Source organism: Eutrigla gurnardus (genome assembly GCF_963514095.1).
Source record: "Eutrigla gurnardus genome assembly, chromosome: 10".
Taxonomy (NCBI): Eukaryota; Metazoa; Chordata; class Actinopteri; order Perciformes; family Triglidae; genus Eutrigla; species Eutrigla gurnardus.
The window spans coordinates 27,060,150-27,078,483 of NC_139924.1; the positions used below are offsets into that span (position 1 = coordinate 27,060,150).

Consider the following 18,334-nt stretch of genomic DNA (forward strand, 5'->3'; position numbering starts at 1 on the left):
GTTCATGTTTAATATGTGTTCCCTAATCTAAAGTGTTATTAGATATCGGCCTGTAGTGACATAAACCGAAGCCTCCAGGTTCCCGGACTTCAGGATGTTTTGAACGCTGCTGGAACGCTGCCTGAGAGTATAGTGAGCCTTTTTTACAAGATGCTACAAATTCCGCTGCCAAAACGCTTAAAAACCTCTTTAGAAACGGTCGCAGGCAGAACATCTAGTGAGCACGTTGACTGTTCAAGATGCTGCATTATTTCTTCAACAGTATTACTGTTAATTCAGGAATAAAGAGTCTCAGAGGGTGATGAGGTCCAAACGTGTGCAAACTCAGGGGACTAGTATGAGCGTTATTAATATTTCCATTGATAATAGTAGAGAAAGTGAGTGGAGAGACAGATTTTGCCTTTATTTAACACTCTATTGCATCAACACCTCAGTATTTTGGAATTAATATGCTGCTTCTGCAATTGATGGATTTGATAATGTCCATAAACAGATCACTGGTATTTTTGTGAAACTAATGCATCAAAGGAAGCAAAGACGTGAGCATGCTACAAGAAGAATACTAAGTTCCCTTTTTGAGACATTTCCATATAAAAGAGATGTCAGTTTCAACTGGTTTCTGCTGTTTTTCCTGCCGCCGCGGCGACAGTAAATGTGACGTCCACTCCAAACCGTTCCACCAATCAGCTCCGACCGGAGCGATCTCGCACTGATAACAGACATTTGTGAGAGTGGCTTTTATAGTGGCGGTGGCCTTATTCTGTCTGCAGCCGCCATCAGAGCAGCGCCGACGGAAGCAGCCAGAAACGAAAGCACTCATCCGTTCAGCGCCTATACAGCGGACTCTGTCGAGAGAAGCAGCCGCTGATTTCACTGATTGCTTTATTGTTGAGTTGTTGAAGTTGTGCAGGTCTTTGTTGACCCTGAACACATCGTCTCACTTCAAAGGTCCCGGTTTACCCGGAGAGAGAGAGACGGCAGGTCAAAGGTGTTTGATGCATCGTCTGAAAGCTGTGAATCTGAAGATTTGAAATGCAGCGTAGCTGTTTTGGTGAGTTTTCTGTTCCAGTGTTGAATGTTCAGAATGTATAAGAGCTTTGAACATTTTGGTGGAAGTATATGATGGCCATTCCTATGCTCAATTATGTCCCATAAGTTGATGCAACAATTTGTTTCACAGATCTTTGCCATTTCGACCACTAAAAATGTATAAAAAATGTCCAAAATCACAAGAAAACACAGAGACAAAATGAAAAAATACATGCTTTCATTTACTAAATGTAAATTTAGTATCAGAAACTTTTTAAATTTAGGGATTTCTCCCCAGAATAGCATGGTTTTGGTTATGGATATACTGCATGCATACATCTCCACATGTTTCTAATGAAGTAAAGTCCGTAAAGGGGAGACTCCTGGCTTTTCATTCATTCATCTTAGTTTTAGTTAATTTGCAGATTCAACATAAAGCCCAGCTGTGGTTGTTTCCTGGTTTTGCATATAGATAGAAGTACTGAACAAATTACAATCCTGACAGGGAGGCATGAGAAAGTTATTACAATCCCGGAGGTCATGAATGTCTGAACCACTTTATAATGCAATCACCCAACGCAGTAATTGCTCATGTGTATGAAAACTTCATCTGTTCAATTGAATTAAATGTCTGCAAGCATTTCCAAATGGTTGAGTTGAGTTGCATCATCGTCTAAAATAGAAAAAGGTGGAATCATATTCACTGTTTACCTGTTGGGCTTTCTCATATTTTAAATCTTTTATGATATATTCTAATATTCTGTAAGTGGAAACTGCCTATAGCGGTCAGGGTTACAGTGTGCACACGGCCCTGCAGTCTCATGCCCTTTTATGGCGATTGGCAGGACGTTAACCTGCTAATTAGGATCAGCTGCACGATTCACGAGGACACTGGGATTCATCGTTAGAAGAACACGTCGTGAATCTGACGAGAACAAATCCAAGAAAAAGAAAAACGTAGGTAGATATCGGTGAATGAAGCCCGGTGACTTAGCTTGGAACTCTATAAAGGGTTGTATTCTCTCCCCGGGCATCTGGAATAATGAGCTGGTGCTGTGATTCTCCAGGCATTCACATTTGACCATCATTAGGAGCATACGGTCGGGGAAAACAGGCAAAGCAACGGCTCCCCTGCCAAAGGAATGACGATTTCTTCTACTTTATGATTCTCTTCATGAAAACTTAGCAACCTTCTCTGGCTCACTTAACGTGTGTCCCTATTCTCCCCGTTCAGAGTCACTTTAATGCCACTTCTATCATATATAGAAGCAAGAATAAAAACCGGAATCGGAATAAAAACCTGTGTTTTGTTTTAATCACAGTTTATCTGTATTGTTGCTGTAAAGTTAATAAAATCACCGTCCTAATCCCAGGGATTTGATTGGTGCATACCTGCTTTATAAAGTTTGGGGATATCTGAGGCACAAAGTCAGAATCCTGTTAAAGATTAACGGACCTTTTCTTATGAATGAATGTATGCTGTTGTCTTTGTGGGTGGATGATGATGATGATGATGATGATGATGATGATGATGATGCCTTTCTCATGATTTATGCCGTGTTACATAAACTGCCCTCCGCCATAAGAATCTGGAAGAGTTTTCTGAGTTAAAGCCCAGCAACAGAAAACAAAGTGGGTTACCTAGCAACGAGGTAACAGCGAGCGTGACCTCCCTCTCCACGGCCTGATTGTTATTCCAGACAGCAGACGTGGTTTAATTTGTCCTGTAATCTGGCATCTGATGTATTGATGCCGGGATGAGGAACGCATTCAAATGAATAGATGGACGGCGAGAGACATTTCCTGGTTTCTCTGCAGGAAAACACCTCAGATGGCATAAATCAAACTGTTTTAACCAAAACACACACTCGAGGTCAGCGAGGAGATCAAATAAAAAGTGGACCACTCGACCGTTTGGGTCAAACCTGGTTCAACATCTTCACAGTGACATTTTACAAAAATAAATTAAAGTAGCTTCAAGTAGTTTCTGCAGCTTTTACGATATTGGTTGTGATATTGGTTATTCAGTTTATCATTTGACCCTCTGCAGCTGAGGAGGGGGGGGGGGGACTCGAAGAACTGGTTTAGCTGTTTGATGAAAGTCCAGGAAATGCACTGCAGCAAGATTTAAAAATAGGTCTCAGAAATGATTCGGGAGGACACCGTCTGAGCTCGGCCGCTCGGATGCGAGCAAAATCCTGTTATAGCTCAGAATTCACTTCTGGGTCACAAGGAATTATACAGAATTTTGGAGACCTGCTGCCAATAATAATACTTTCCACCGGGGGGGGGGGGGGGCAAATCTCCAGTTTGCCGTTTGAGAAAGCAATTATCTAAAAATGCCCCTTGGAGGAGAAGGTCAGATGCTCGGAGACTCGTATTCCTGCTTGTGGAGGCATCAGATGTGACAGGCGGCGCATCGATATTTAACTTAATGTTCAGGAAGGGATGAGTACGACGCCGTATTCGGGCCACTGTAGAAAAAATAAACAGAGTCAGAGGTGGGCAACATTTTGAGAAAAAAAAGTTGCAAATTTTAAAGTGGCAAATCTTGCTTTTTTTTCTCTCTGAATACTGCCCACTTCTCACAAATTTGCCACTTTATAAATATATATACCGGTAGCCGATACAAACAAGTTGCTTAGTTCGCCGTTACTATGACAACAAGTGAAAGCTACCGCTAGCATCTTAGCCCAAATGCCCCGATCAATAAACACCCATAAGATGACAACATGGCCTGAATAAAACCAACAAAAAGAATCAACCTCATCACCCTAAGGACCTTAACGAGGCGTTGTCACACGTTGGGATGATTCATCAGAAACATAAATACGTGCATTCATCGGAAGTTAGCTAGCTAAATGTCGGATGTTAGCATCGTAATAAACTTTTTTTCTCTGAATATTGCACCCCTCTCACAAATATGCCACTTTCTAAATATATATAGCCGATATAAACAAGTTGCTGCTTGGTTCCGCTAACACCGGATGTTGGCCGTTACTATGACAACAAGTGAAAGCTACCGCTAGCATCTTACCCCAAATACCCCAAATTACCTCATATAAATGAAACCAACAATAAGCATCGACATCATCACCCTATAACGAGGCGTTGCCAATTAGAAAAATAAATGCGTACATTCATGGGAAGTTAGCTAGCATAAACGCGGGATGTTAGCATCGTAATAAACTTTTTCTCTGTATATTGCCCACCTCTCAGCTCCGTTTTTCCCCCTACATTAGCCCAAATACGCCGTCGAAGATGAGTCTCATGTTTAATGGAAACAGAAGCTAAACACGTAGCACCTTTTTGTTGTTGCGTTGTCTCTTTGCAGTTTCCTGTGTTTTCCTCTGCGTTTCATTTTAAATCCAACACGTAGATTCAGGCGTCTTTTATTTAAAGCTTGTGAATGTAGTCGCTCATTAACACAAGCTCGGCTTTACTGCCAGCTCTGAAGACAATGTGGAAGTGAATAATTGAAGGAGAACCTAATGAATAAACAGCGTGTGCCTCCTCAGAGGTGTGATTTATTCCAACGCTTGTCATCACTGGAAGAGATTGCCGAAGAACGATTTTGGCTCTTGATCCTTTTATCCAGCAGGAAACCAACGGCAGTTTGAAGATCCTTCTTCTTCTCTTTTTTATTTTTTAGGAAGAAGACGGATTCAAATGAGATGCTGCAGCTCAAGTAATGTTCAGCCAAAATGTATTAATTTTTAACTTTGAAATGGGGTTATTTTTCTGTCTCACGGACTTCTAAGTCTTCACATAAATGACTTTGCATTTACAGTGAAGAGGTCAAATATGTTCACAGTGTAGAGGTCAAATATGTTCACTGTGTAGAGGTCAAATATGTTCACTGTGTAGAGGTCAAATATGTTCATGCTTTGTGGGTTGAAATACACAGGCAGAATTATTATTAATTATTTTCATACAGTCACATACTGACGGGTATTTCTGTTGATAAATATGAAAATGACAATGTTTCACTTTATTTGTATTTATTTGTTGACTACAAATTGTTGTTTTTTTCTTCTTAATTGGATTAATTACCCACAAATCATAGCATTGTGACATTAAACAGGGGTTTTCAGGTGAAGCCCTGTCCAGAGGCAGGGAGACAGGCACACGGAGACCTGTAGACAGGGATGCAGTGAGATAGGGAGACAAGGAGACAGGGACAGAAGGAGACAGTGAGACAGGGACACAGGAAGACAGTGAGACAGGGACACAGTGAGACAGGGACACAGTGAGACAGGGATGCCATCCGATGGACTTATGAGAGAAGACGTGTTCCGGAGAATAACACCTTTTCATGTGAGATTATTTGTTGGTCACATTTTGCCGGTGTTCAACCAAACGTCTGCTTCCTGTTCCTGTAGCGCCTCCTTCCTGCCTCCGCCTGCCGTCTCTATAAAACCTTCCAGGAAACCTAGAACCATCCGTTTGCCAAAAGAACCCACACTGGTTGGAAAGCAACACTGTGTGACTGTTATCGGAGTCTCTGTCTGTGCAGCAAGTGGAAGGCTTCATCCACAACTGGTGGGAACGATTTGAAACTGCTGCTCCCTCCGGTGGGAATAATGCACCGAGTCATCGCCTCCCTCTCTGTGAGGTAAACACAATCATCATCTATTTGGCAGCACTTCTGGTCCCGAACGTCTTCAAATGACCTAAAATCTTGTATTTCCACACATATTTATACACCAGCTTTTACCTTAAGTGCAAAATCTGTTTCCTGTCCATGAAACTCACTTTGCACTGATTCATGCTCCAGACAGCTGAGTGGGGCCGCATCCCATTTCAGATGCACCGACTGGTCAACCTTTACCGTTCTCCACTAGGAGACATGAGAATGTTTTATATTTCCCCCACAAACACGTCTGCCTGAACCGATGAGAGCGACTCGGCTGATTCCGCTCCTTCAAAAGGACACCTGTGTGCCGGTGGTTAATATGCAAGAGTTGCTCATGAATAATCATGACTTCACACCTTCTGTCTGTTCGCATATCGCATCCAAACACAGAGGTAGGTTATGGTAATTTAATACGCTTCCCACAATGGCATCCACCGGCCTTATAATCATTCACTCAGTCAATGAAACGAATCGCAAAATTACATTTAAACCGCCTTTTAAATTAGATTTTAAATCTAATTCATGTGCATCTGTGGTATCCAGCATGGTGGAATATATAGTGACACATCACATGAACTTGTTTCTCTTTCTTTTGTGAAACTGATTTGTGAAACTAACCTTGATTTAATTAATCAGTAACTTCTGAAGGTGTTGAAATACTTTGCACGGCGGTGAATTCTGTCGCTTGGAGAGCATCAAAGATAAAAGTGCATGACGGAAAGGAGCAGAATCTGCGTCCTGCTGACATGGGGGGGTCCGGTGACATGCTTTCCTGCTGCAGGTCGGTGCTCAACAGGGTTCCCCAGACCCACCGGGAGGAACTGTACCACATTGTGAAGATGACGGGACCTCTGGTACGGACCGACTCTGTTTACCTTCCTCTCTCTGAGTGTTGTGTTGATTGAAATGTCAGGAAAAAGAAGCACAAATCAACCTCTAAGTGGTGCTTTGAAAGCTTCTAAAGTGTGATTTGTGATTTTGCGTTTACTGACTTGTACAACAGAAGAGTGATGGCAGTGTTATTTTGCCAAAGAAAGCGGTTGGCGTGTCAGGTAAACACACTTTCTGAGACTTAAGAGCAGAAATCAATAGAGCTTGAGACGGCGTTCGTTTACTGTGATTATCGATGACTCATCGTGTGAGCTGGTACCAACATGTTTGTTTTTCTTAGCTGTCCTCTCGGATCCTCCACTACCTGCTTCCCTTCGTGGTTACGATGTTCTGTGGTCGCCTGGGAAACGAAGTGATGGCCGGCTACGGGTTAGCTTCTGCTGTAAGTGTTGCAGACTAAAGAAAGCCTTTAAAATCCTGGTGATTTAATGAATAATATAAATAACTTGAGGGTCTCATTCATGTATGTTTCATATCCAATCCAGACCATTAATATCACCACTGCAGCCACAGGATGTGGTCTGGCCCTGGCGTGCGATACCTTGGTGTCTCAGGTTTGCCCCCTCAGTTCATCCCAACTACCCATTGCACCATTCTCTAAAAATGATTAACCTTCTCCGTGCTGTCGTGCAGACGTTTGGCGGTAAGAACCTGCTGCGGGTGGGAGTGATCCTCCAGCGGGGCATCGTCATCCTGCTGCTGTTCTGTCTGCCCTGCTGGGGTCTGCTCATTAACGCCCAGGCCATCCTGCTGCACCTGGGCCAGAGCCCCGAGGTCGCCAGGTAACCCACGCCCAACCTTTAGCTTTACTAACGGGCAAGTTTAGATTTGAGAACCTTATGTCTTCAACACCATCTCTGCATTCAAATCACACCTGGTCCCCGAGCAGATCATCTGTATTCCCAATACTCATCTCATGACCTCCACCTATGACTTTGCAAGAAAGTCATTTTTGGACATTAAACAGTGTATCTTCTTGATTCTCAGAATAGCCCAGCTGTATATCACAGCGTTCCTTCCTGCCGTACCGGTGAGTTGTGACTTTTCGGTCTCACCTTCATAACGTACGGAGAAATCACTTAAAATCCATAACTGTTCTTTTCTTTTAGGCAATGTTCCTATATCAGCTTCAGGTGTCATATCTGCAGAACCAGGTGCAGAAAAGAATCAAAACATGTTGTTTTAATCAATGTGATTACCGAGACGAGAGGTATAAGTGGTGCATCATCATCATCATCATCGTGTGTGTTCAGGGTATCATCCTGCCTCAGATGTACACCGCTGCCATGGCCCACGTGGCAAACGTGCTGACGAACTACGCCTTCCTACACTGGCTGGATCTGGGCGTCAGGTGGGTGTACTCGGGATGTTTTTAAATCACAAAACTATGACACACACTAATCTGTCTGTGTGCGTGTCTCACAGCGGATCTGCAGCAGCCAACGCGCTGTCTCACATTTACATTTGCGGCTTTCTGTTTGCTTACATCTGGTGGAAGAAGCTCCACGTAAAAACATGGGGAGGTGAGGGATTGTTTTTTAGATTTCTGGTTTGCTTTCTTCAGCCTCCACCTTTTTTTTTTTTTTATCCAGTCTACATAAATAAGCTTCTGGCTCCCCCTGCAGGCTGGTCTGTGGAGTCGCTGCAGGAGTGGGGCTCCTACATGAAACTGGCCGTCCCCAGCACATTCATGACATGTTTCGAGTGGTGGGTTTACGAGTTCGGGGGCTTCATGGCAGGTAACCCAAATATGTTCACGGCTACATTGGACCGATTCTTATAGACTTACACATTGAGCAGTGCATGACTGTGTTATTTAAAGAGGGCCTGTTATGCTATACTTCTTCCCTTTTCCTTTAGAGTGTTATATAGTTATGTGTGTATGTTAAAGTCCAGTTACCCTCAGAAACGCTGCTGCTGAACCGCTTCAATTCTTGCCTTTTCGTCTGTAAAGTGATGTCATCAAGTAACTCATTAGCCACTAGTTAGTCCCGCCCTCAAACTAAGCTAGTAAGAGCGGAGCGTGGAGTCGCCATGTGGAGAAGACAAAACGTAAATGTCCTTCGGATGGACTTCTAGAGGAAGAGAGCTTAATCAGAGCAGACTGGGCTTTTTGGGAGGGAGGGGCAGGAGGTCAAACAGAGCTGCTGTAGCACAGCCTGATGGGAAAATAAAGAGTGTTTTAAAGAATTCAAGTATGTAAACATGTTCTAGTAGTAACCTGAAATACAAGTATGCACCAGGAAAAGCAGCATCTTTAAGCCTCTCTAGCTCGATCAAGACTGTCTTCTTTGTCTCTGACGGTCAGGTATGCTGAGTGAAGACGAGCTGGCAGCCCAGCACGTTGTGATAATGGTGGCTTTCATAACCTACATGGTAACTGCAACTCTGATCGTTATATTCTCACTATAAAACGTCTTCTCTCAGATTTAGATGAGGTCAACAAGTAGGGTTCTTTAATAAATAAGTGTTCTTCTTTCCGATCCCCCCCTTTGTTGTTGTAAAACGGTGACTCCCGAAGCTCCCCCTTGGTATTCAAGCGGCGGCGTGCGCCCGCGTGGGCAACGCCCTCGGTGCCGGAGACACCGACCGGGCCGTCCTCACCTGCAAGATGGCCTTCACTCTAGCAGGTCAGTCCTGCTCTATTAACCCTCCCGTTACCTTCAATGTTTGTAACATTTGTTATCCTTCAATCTATTTAAACCTTCAGAAAATGATTATAATCCAAATTGTTACCCAGGTTTATGCTTCAGGTTCTTCAGGTTTCTGTTGACAACCTCAATAAGCCACTAAATAAAACATAGCAAAACTTCTTCTTTTTTTTTTGCAAATGCGCCCAAAGTGTGTATGCTAATTTTATATTCATACCTATTTTCCAAAAGATTGTTAACCCTCTTTCTTTTTAGAGACATTAAACATTGAATGAGATCTCTCTTCCAGCTGCCATCTCAGTCGTTTCCGGTCTCGTGCTCAGCTCGACCAAATCATTGATTGGCTACATCTTCACTTCTGATTTGTGAGCCACACACACACACACACACACACACACACACACACACACACACACACACAGTTCACTTCACGTACGTTAACATTGCTATACGATCATTTCAGGAAGATCATCGGCATCGTCTCCCAGCTGATGAATGCTTACTGTGTCCTCCAGTTCTTTGACGGTCTGGTGGTGAGCCGAACAGCCAGCATTTTGATGCCAAAATGAGGTCATATATGTTAAATATGACATGTCCACATGTCCCATCCTAGTGTGTGTGCACAGGCATCTTCTTGGGTACGGGCAAACAGAAGATACCCGCCGTGGCCAATTTCATCGGATACTACGTCATCGGGCTTTCACTGAGCATTGTTTTAACGTTTGTTGCAAAACTGAGAATTTTGGGTAATTATACGATATACAATTGGTCTGTTGCCTTTCTTAGATGTTCAGGTTCAAAACCGTGGCAGATTTTGGTGTTTTTCTCTGCAGGTTATTGGGTCGGACTCCTCATCTGCGTCGTCTTACAGTCCACCTTCTACATCGTCGTCATCTTCAAGCTCGACTGGAAGAGAATGACGGAGGAGGTGCGTAAGCTACGTGTTTAGCATGTTAAGCTACATGTTTAGCGTGTTAAGAAAACATTATTTTCCTACAGCATCAACTGCTACAGTAGAATTTGGTAAATTTTCAATGAAGATCTGTTAAGTGTGTGAATGAGGAGAAATTGGCAGTTTTGTTGTGTCTGCTTGTTTGCAGGCAGTGAAACGATCTCAGAAGAAGAAAAACATGACATTAATAAGCACAGATGACCAGATGGCGAGTAATACGAACGTAAGTGGGCCGATATTCTTAACACTAACAATAATAACAATAATAATAATAACAATAATTCATAGGACTTATATAGTGCTTTTTTGGATTCTCAAAGACACTTTGACATTAGATTCTGGACAAAAATACAACTTAAATGGCTTGTCATAGGTATTCTCACACTGTTATCAATGGATTTTCTCTTTCGTTTTCCATATTATATATAATATTTTCATCATTTAAGTCCAAAAAACCAAACATCTGACACCTTTCCTTTTCATTTTACGACGCAACAAATAACTCCACCAAATTAAGTGATATGATACCGTTTCCTTCCAGTCCGTGGACGACTACATGTCTGTGAGCACTGGGTGTCATAGTGGAAATGCGGTCCTGCAGCCGAAGGCCGGCGGTCTCTCCGGCACCCAGCTGATCCTCCGGCGAGGCCTCGTTGTCCTCGCTGCAGTTGGACTTCTGGCTGCCGGAGCGAGCGTGCACTTCCTGGTGCCGTTGCCAGAAACCCCGCCTTCAGAGGCCAACTTCACTTTGGACGTCAATACGACAAATACTCCTCCTGATCACACCTTCTTCACTACATAGGTCCCAATAACGGGATTTATGCTCTCTTGGGCTTGTTATTTTTGACAGAAAGGAGCTAAAACGGCTGCAGTTTTGATGAAAAATGAAGTGAATTAACTAATATTTTTGTTAGACAATTTAAATTATGAGCTTCCTTTTGATTTTTTTCTCTCACATGTCCACTTTTATCACAGCTGTGCGTGATACATTTTTCAGTAGGAATGTTTTTACTCGCTTTTCACAGCATTTGTAAGCCGAACCCTCATCTGATGGCAAAATAAATAGACGTAGAAATGTGAATAGATGTTCTGATTTTGTTGAATAAAACACATACAGTTTCGGTCCTAACTACAGACAGTGGGCTTGGCTGACTGGAAAACTGGGTGGGACATTCTGGCCCAGTACTAAACTGGTTTGAATCCCACTTAAAGGACAGGGACTATTTTGTGTCTATAGGTAATTACACATCTAACAGAGAAATATGACATGCGGAGTTCCACAGGGTTCCATTGTGGAGCATCTTGGATTTTGGCCGTCCCCATCAAAATTCCAGTATATATTAAGAGTTTTAAGCATATTTCAGGTTAGAAGATTATCGGAAAATATCATGAATCACAATTATTGTGACAGGATAATCTTGCTTTTCAGAACCAGAGGTTACTGCCTGGGAATTAAAGAAGACTACACTGTAACAAATTGCTGTAAAAAATACAGTGAATTGCCTTCCGTTTTTCTTGAATACAGTTGAATACAGTACATTTCGGTGCCTTGGAGGAAAAAAATATTAACAGCAAGGAAAAGCTCAATTTAACAGTATACTATAGTTGAATGCGGGAAGCTGTAGCTGCCAGTATTCTACTGTAATTTTAAGTTTTTTACAGTGTATGCTACCTTTCCTTTGCTAGCATATAAGCGTTCACCTCTTAGTGCTAAATGCTTATATGTTAGCCTACTTACAGTGGCTGTAATTACTTGTATGCAATGTAGATAGTTTAAGTTAGAATTTAGCAGAGCTGTAGGTGTGAGAGTATAGAAAAAATCAAAGAGTACACATTTAGTTTACAACATTTATACTCAAACAAGTTCAGTATAATACAGATTATTAGTCATCAACATGAACAGAATGTTTTGAAACATGACCTTCCCTGTTCACTTGCTCACCCTGTTACTTACACTTTCCTTATCAATACATGAATACCAATCAGTCCTTTTCCATTTCACTCCTGTTCGTCACTAAAAGTTTGTCAAAGTTGCAATTTTGCTTCTTTCCATTTGCATTCAAGCCTCAGAACCCGGGCCTGTTACCTGGACCCTGGAACCGGTACCTGCCTGTTGGATGACCTCCTTGGTTTTGACCCTTGTGTTTGAGCTTCCCAACAGAACCACTGAACCGACCTGGCAGTAACTCATCCACCTCTACCACTCATTGAATGCATCCACTGGTCACCAGAAACAACATGCATGTTCATATGAGGGGAGAGAGCCGGTTTACTGTTTACTGGTTTACAATCATTGACATTAATATCTAAGTGGACGTATCCGTCATTGTCATGCTTCATAGTTGCCAAGTAGAAAAGTAAAATAAAGGAAAGATTATAATCAAAAGGGTTGGGTGTTAAATCAAAGTGCACTTTCAGTTCATTACAGCTCTTTTATAGTCCCTAAATGTCATGCAGGTAAATGTAAACCATAAACATGAAGTGCAAACAGCAACACTCAACAAATCCGTCATTTATGTTTGTATTTTACAACCGCTGTCCACTCTAATTTTGCCTCTGTGATTCTTTTGATTTCACTGCATTAAATATATTTTACTGAAACATCAACAATTGCTAAATATGACCTTTAAATCTGCTGCTATTTCCTGCCAAAAAGTTGAACGTCAGACAATTCCAAAATCAGTGAAAGAACTGGTGATTCTTATTGTGTCTCCACCGATGCTGAGGTTCTAATCTGCCTAGTGAGTGATGACCATTTAATCATTAACCGCAATTACAGGTCAATGTGTTTGAAATGTTTAACTAACATGTGTCTTGTTTTTAAGTCAGCCATCTCAGTCTTTGTGATGATTGCAGACTTCCTTTCTTTTTGTGGGGGGCTTGGGCTTCTGTCCTGAGACCAAGAGCGTAATATAAGAAGGCAGACGCTCCAGCAGAAGGACCTGCGTTGGTATCTGGTCCTGCAGACATGGGGGGGTCCGGTGACATGCTTTCCTGCTGCAGGTGGGTGCTCAACAGGGTTCCCCAGACCCACCGAGAGGAACTGTATCACATCGTGAGGATGACGGGACCTCTGGTATGGACCGACTCCGACACACACACACACACACACACACACACGGCGTGTAACCAGAGTCTGGTAAGAACCGATTCTGGTTACACGCCTTCCTCCATCTCTGACGTGTGTTTTCACACTTGATCCATTTCAGCCCAACAAAGGATCTCAGATCGATGACTCAGCAGAAACAGAACCGAGTCATCTTTCAAACGAACCAACAATGTGAACCCAAGCAGAACTTTTCTGCTGGTCCACTTTAAGGGGGACTAGGTTTGGTTCGTTTAAAGAGGACTACATGTGAAAACACCCTTTACTGTGATTATCGATGACTCATCGTGTGAGCTGGTACCAACATGTTTGTTTTTCTTAGCTGTCCTCTCGGATCCTCCACTACCTGCTTCCCTTCGTGGTTACGATGTTCTGTGGTCGCCTGGGAAACGAAGTGATGGCCGGCTACGGGTTAGCTTCTGCTGTAAGTGTTGCAGACTTTGTGGAGGTCTCAGAAAGCCTTTAAAATCCTGGTGATTTAATGAATACTATAAATAACTCATTCGTCTATGTTTCATATCCAATCCAGACCATTAATATCACCACTGCAGCAACAGGAACCGGTCTGGCCCTGGCATGCGATACCTTGGTGTCTCAGGTTTGGAAAGCTCCTTTGATATGATGATATATTGGAATTCTTTAACTTAACTGTGATTTATTGTTGTGCAGACGTTTGGCGGTAAGAACCTGCTGCGGGTGGGAGTGATCCTCCAGCGGGGCATCGTCATCCTGCTGCTGTTCTGTCTGCCCTGCTGGGGTCTGCTCATTAACGCCCAGGCCATCCTGCTGCACCTGGGCCAGAGCCCCGAGGTCGCCAGGTAACCCACGCCCAACCTTTAGCTTTACTAACGGGCAAGTGTAGATTTGAGAACCTTATGTCTTCAACACCATCTCTGCATTCAAATCAATGTTTTTAATTTAATTCCCATCACTCGTACTCATTTGGTTCAATTTAGATCTTAAAAGGTTATTGATGATGCAGCTTAACGTTAATTAGGAAAACTTCTAAAAGGCAGAGAAAATAAACTGAGACTGAATGATGTGGAACGGTGAATATGATCTTGGATTGAGAAGCACTTGTTTGTCTTGATTTCAGGATCGCCCAGCTGTACATCACATACTTCCTTCCTGCAGTGCCAGTGAGTCGTACCGTTTTGTTCTATTATTATTAATATTTCTTTATTATTTTTCACATTTAACTAATAACAGACATTCAAATGTATTTATCTAATAATAATAATTCTTATAAATGAACAGAGTAAACAATACATGAATAAAACAAGGAATTTAAAATAAGTAAATAAGTTAAAAAAGTGAAATAATTTGTACCTTTTTAAACCTTAACATTCAACAAGTTTTTCCGCTATTATTTTATGTGTTTTTTCTGCTCAGTAAGCTGCTAAATAAATTATTAATATTATATTAATATAATAATAATAATATATTATAAGACCTAATTGAAATCTTTCTCTGCAGGCAAAGTTTCTACAATTACTCCAGGTGTCTTACCTGCAGAACCAGGTGCATTGCTCTCCTAAAGTTTCCTATTCTGTATCATGTTATGGTAGTATATACTCATTTTATTAACCATATTCAATCGGTGTACTTTAGGGTATCATCCTGCCACAAATGTACGCCGCCGCCATGGCGAACATCGCAAACGTGCTGACGAACTACGTCTTCCTTCACTGGCTGGATCTGGGCGTTCGGTGGGTGAAACCACAGAGTTATAAATCTGATTTAAAATCTGATTCAACCTGTCTGTCTGCGTGTCTTACAGCGGGTCTGCAGCAGCCAACGCCCTGTCTCACATTTACATCTGCACTTTTCTGTTTGCTTACATTCGGTGGAAGAAGCTCCACGTGAAAACATGGGGAGGTGAGTTATACTGAGGAGATACGTGCGGTGACCTTATGACCTCTTCCATGAATACTTTCCCATCTCTGCAGGCTGGTCTGTGGAGTCGCTGCAGGAGTGGGGCTCCTACATGAAGCTGGCCGTTCCCAGTACGATGATGAAGTGCTTCGAGTGGTGGATTTATGAGTTTGGAGGGTTCTTTGCAGGTAAACCCAAGTACAGGGTCGCCCATAAAGTTGGAATCATTTCTCTTTTAGAGTGCCAAACAAATTTTATGCATGAATTAATTTCACCTGAGTAATTGGAACACATAATGTCAGGGCTGGCCCGAGGCATGAGCAAATTAAGTGGCTAGCCACCAGGGGGCCCCAAGACCTGCAGATCCTGCAAGTCAGAATGTAGGCTATGAATCTGAACAAATTTAAGTATCACCATTCTCCAGCTGTCCAACCCCAAAATGCACCAGAATACAGGAAATCAGGTGACTCCTCGGTGGTGGTGGGAGGGGGGGCCAAAATCAAATTCTGCTTAGGGCCCCCTAAAGGCTTGGGCTGGCCCTGCATAATGTAATCATAGAAACCCAGTCAAAAGTGATGACTGATGCATTCAAATAGAAATCAACAAAGGATTGTGTCTGAAAACTCAATATTCCAGCTTTATGAACAGTGTCTTAGATACCGCTCAGACATTTGACTCGGACTTTGACTTCCTGCTTCCTCCGACCATCAGGGATGCTGAGTGAAGACGAGCTGGCGGCCCAACACGCCGTGGTGATGATGGCGTTCATCGTCTTCATGGTACCAATTACAAATCACAGCATTGTATTCTCACTACAAAATACCTTCTCGAAATTAAAAAAAAACAAAAAATGCCGAATCCACAGTTCCCTCAAGGCATTCAGGCGGCGGCGTGCGCCCGCGTGGGCAACGCCCTCGGTGCCGGAGACACCGACCGGGCCGTCCTCACCTGCAAGATGGCCTTCGCTCTAGCAGGTCAGTCCTAAGAACATTATTGTTGCAGCCTCTATTAAATAAATCTGCCTTCATTAATATCTTCTACGGTTTTGACTTGTTTCACAGCTTCCCTCTCTTCCAGGTGCCATGGGGGTCGCCGAAGGTCTCGTGCTCGCCTCGACTAAATCGGTGATCGGCTACATCTTCACATCGGATGAGTGAGTCTCCGCAGCTGTATGAATTGTAATATTCTCTACAAAGATTGGCCTCCAAGTATAGATGTTATTCTTTCTGTTTTCGTATTTCAGGAAGATCGTAGGTCTGGTTTCACACTTGATGAACGCGTATTGTTTCCTTCAGTTCTTTGATGCTCTTGTGGTGAGTTTTTCCTCATTAGCGTTAGCGTCGTTAGCAGGGGAGTGAGACGGCATACCAATAAGAGATGTGTCTCTTTACATGCTAGGGCGTGTGCACAGGGATCTTCCTGGGGACGGGCAGACAGAAGATACCGGCTGTGGGCAATTTCATCGGATACTACTGCGTAGGACTTCCACTGAGCATCACTTTCACCTTTTTTACAAAACTGAGAATTTTAGGTAATTATATGAAGTGACCTTTTTTTACGATAGCATATTAGGGACACTGTAGGAAAGAGAGAAAAAGCTGAGCTGAGAGAGGGGGCAATATTTCGAGAAAAAAGTCGCAAATTTGCACGTTTATTACGATGCTAACAACTGGCACTTATGCTCGCTAACTTCCTTGTCATCTTATGGGTGTTTATGAATTTGGCCGTTGGGCTAAGATGCTAGCGGTAGCTTTCACTTGTCATAGGCGATACAAACAAGTTGCTTAGTTTCCCTAAGACCGGATGTTTGCTGTTGCTATGACAACACATGAACGCTACCGCTAGCATCTTAGCCCAACCACCCCCATGGTGACTTTCTAAACTTGCAAATGTGCTACTTTATAAACTCGAAATTACCTACCTCCCTCATCTCTGTTTTTTTTCTACAGTGGCCCTAATACCCTGTCGTACCTTTTACATTTCATTTCCACAAATATATTTTTTTTAATGACTTTTTTCCTGCAGGTTTCTGGCTGGGACTCCTGTGTTGTGTCAGTTTACTCAGCGCCTTCTACATCACCATCATCTTCAAGGTGAACTGGGAGAAAATGACAGAGGAGGTACGTTCAGCAGGGCGGCTTTTTTTTTAACATGCAAAAATGTGAGAAGTTTGGTTGTTGGTTTAGTTTTTCTGTTTGTATTTGTTTGCAGGCTGTAAACCGAGCACGGAAAAACTCTCCCATGATGTTATTAAGCCCAGCGGCGCCGTCAGACGCTGCAGGTAACAACACTGACAACCAGGCGGCGACTAATGGGAACGTGAGTGGCCTGCCGAACTTTACATTCGCAACAATTCATATATATATATATATATATATATATATATATATATATATATGAATCCAGTAACACACCTATTTAACTATTCAAAATATGAACTCTATTATGACTGTTACTGTCATCCGTCCCAAACTCTTTATATGAGGAACAGGACTGAAAGTAACTGGACATATAACACACTTATACGCTTATACAAAGTGCACATTTTTCATTTTTGTTTGGGTGACTGAGTGAAAACCTGCATACATGACTAATATGTGTATTTTGATTAAAATAGTTTTTATTTATTATGAAAACAAATATGTGAAACATAGTTATATAATAATGGAAAAAAACAAAGGTTTTACGAAGGATTTTAATAATTATATTTCAGGGTAAAGTGTGTTAGAGAGAAATGTAACAAATGCTATTTTTAAGTGTTTTACATTATATGTTTTAAATTTGCAATTAGGTCACCAAGCAGGACACTTTGCTTAATGTTTTTTATATATGCTGGGGAGGTAAAATGGCTCGCTGTCTGTCTCTGAAGTCAGTGGACGGCTACATGTCTGTGAGCGCCGGGTGTCATGGTGGACACGCGGTCCTGCAGAAGGCTGGCGGCCTCTCGGCGACCCAGCTGATCCTCCGGCGAGGCCTCATCGTCTTCGCTCTAGTTGCACTTCTGGTTGCAGGAGCAAGCGTGCACTTCCTCCTACCGTTGCCAGAAACGCCGCCTTCAGAGGGCAACTTCACTTTGAACTGGATCAATACCACAAATACTCCCGATCACATCTTCTCTACTGCGTCCATCCCTAATGAATAGCCACACTTGGAACCCAGTAAAACCAGAACAACTCATGAATGAAACAACTTGT

At 42.6% G+C, this 18,334-nt stretch overlaps 1 protein-coding gene across 1 annotated transcript; it reads left to right on the top strand.

Moving 5' to 3' along the window:
- Nucleotides 1-6,381: 6,381 nt before the first annotated feature.
- Nucleotides 6,382-18,332, top strand: LOC311019730 (uncharacterized protein). Its single transcript, XM_084019300.1, has 34 exons — nucleotides 6,382-6,519; nucleotides 6,837-6,938; nucleotides 7,042-7,110; nucleotides 7,190-7,338; nucleotides 7,544-7,586; nucleotides 7,666-7,710; nucleotides 7,810-7,907; nucleotides 7,982-8,079; nucleotides 8,182-8,295; nucleotides 8,865-8,932; nucleotides 9,078-9,186; nucleotides 9,497-9,572; nucleotides 9,671-9,740; nucleotides 9,821-9,953; nucleotides 10,041-10,135; nucleotides 10,308-10,382; nucleotides 10,701-10,955; nucleotides 13,077-13,235; nucleotides 13,588-13,689; nucleotides 13,795-13,863; nucleotides 13,935-14,083; nucleotides 14,362-14,404; nucleotides 14,742-14,786; nucleotides 14,877-14,974; nucleotides 15,046-15,143; nucleotides 15,215-15,328; nucleotides 15,852-15,919; nucleotides 16,006-16,114; nucleotides 16,218-16,293; nucleotides 16,384-16,453; nucleotides 16,539-16,671; nucleotides 17,166-17,260; nucleotides 17,352-17,459; nucleotides 18,010-18,332. Exons 1-34 carry the CDS (start codon nucleotides 6,412-6,414, stop codon nucleotides 18,280-18,282), a joined length of 3,516 nt encoding a protein of 1,171 aa, XP_083875426.1. The 5' UTR covers nucleotides 6,382-6,411; the 3' UTR covers nucleotides 18,283-18,332.
- Nucleotides 18,333-18,334: the final 2 nt, after the last annotated feature.

Excerpts from the sequence above, each read along its gene's own strand:
- LOC311019730 (XM_084019300.1), top strand. The coding sequence starts at position 6,412 with ATGGGGGGGTCCGGTGACATGCTTTCCTGCTGCAGGTCGGTGCTCAAC. Across the intron at positions 6,939-7,041 it reads GCTACGGGTTAGCTTCTGCT|ACCATTAATATCACCACTGC; the intron begins GTAAGTGTTGCA and ends TATCCAATCCAG. Across the intron at positions 13,236-13,587 it reads TGAGGATGACGGGACCTCTG|CTGTCCTCTCGGATCCTCCA; the intron begins GTATGGACCGAC and ends TGTTTTTCTTAG.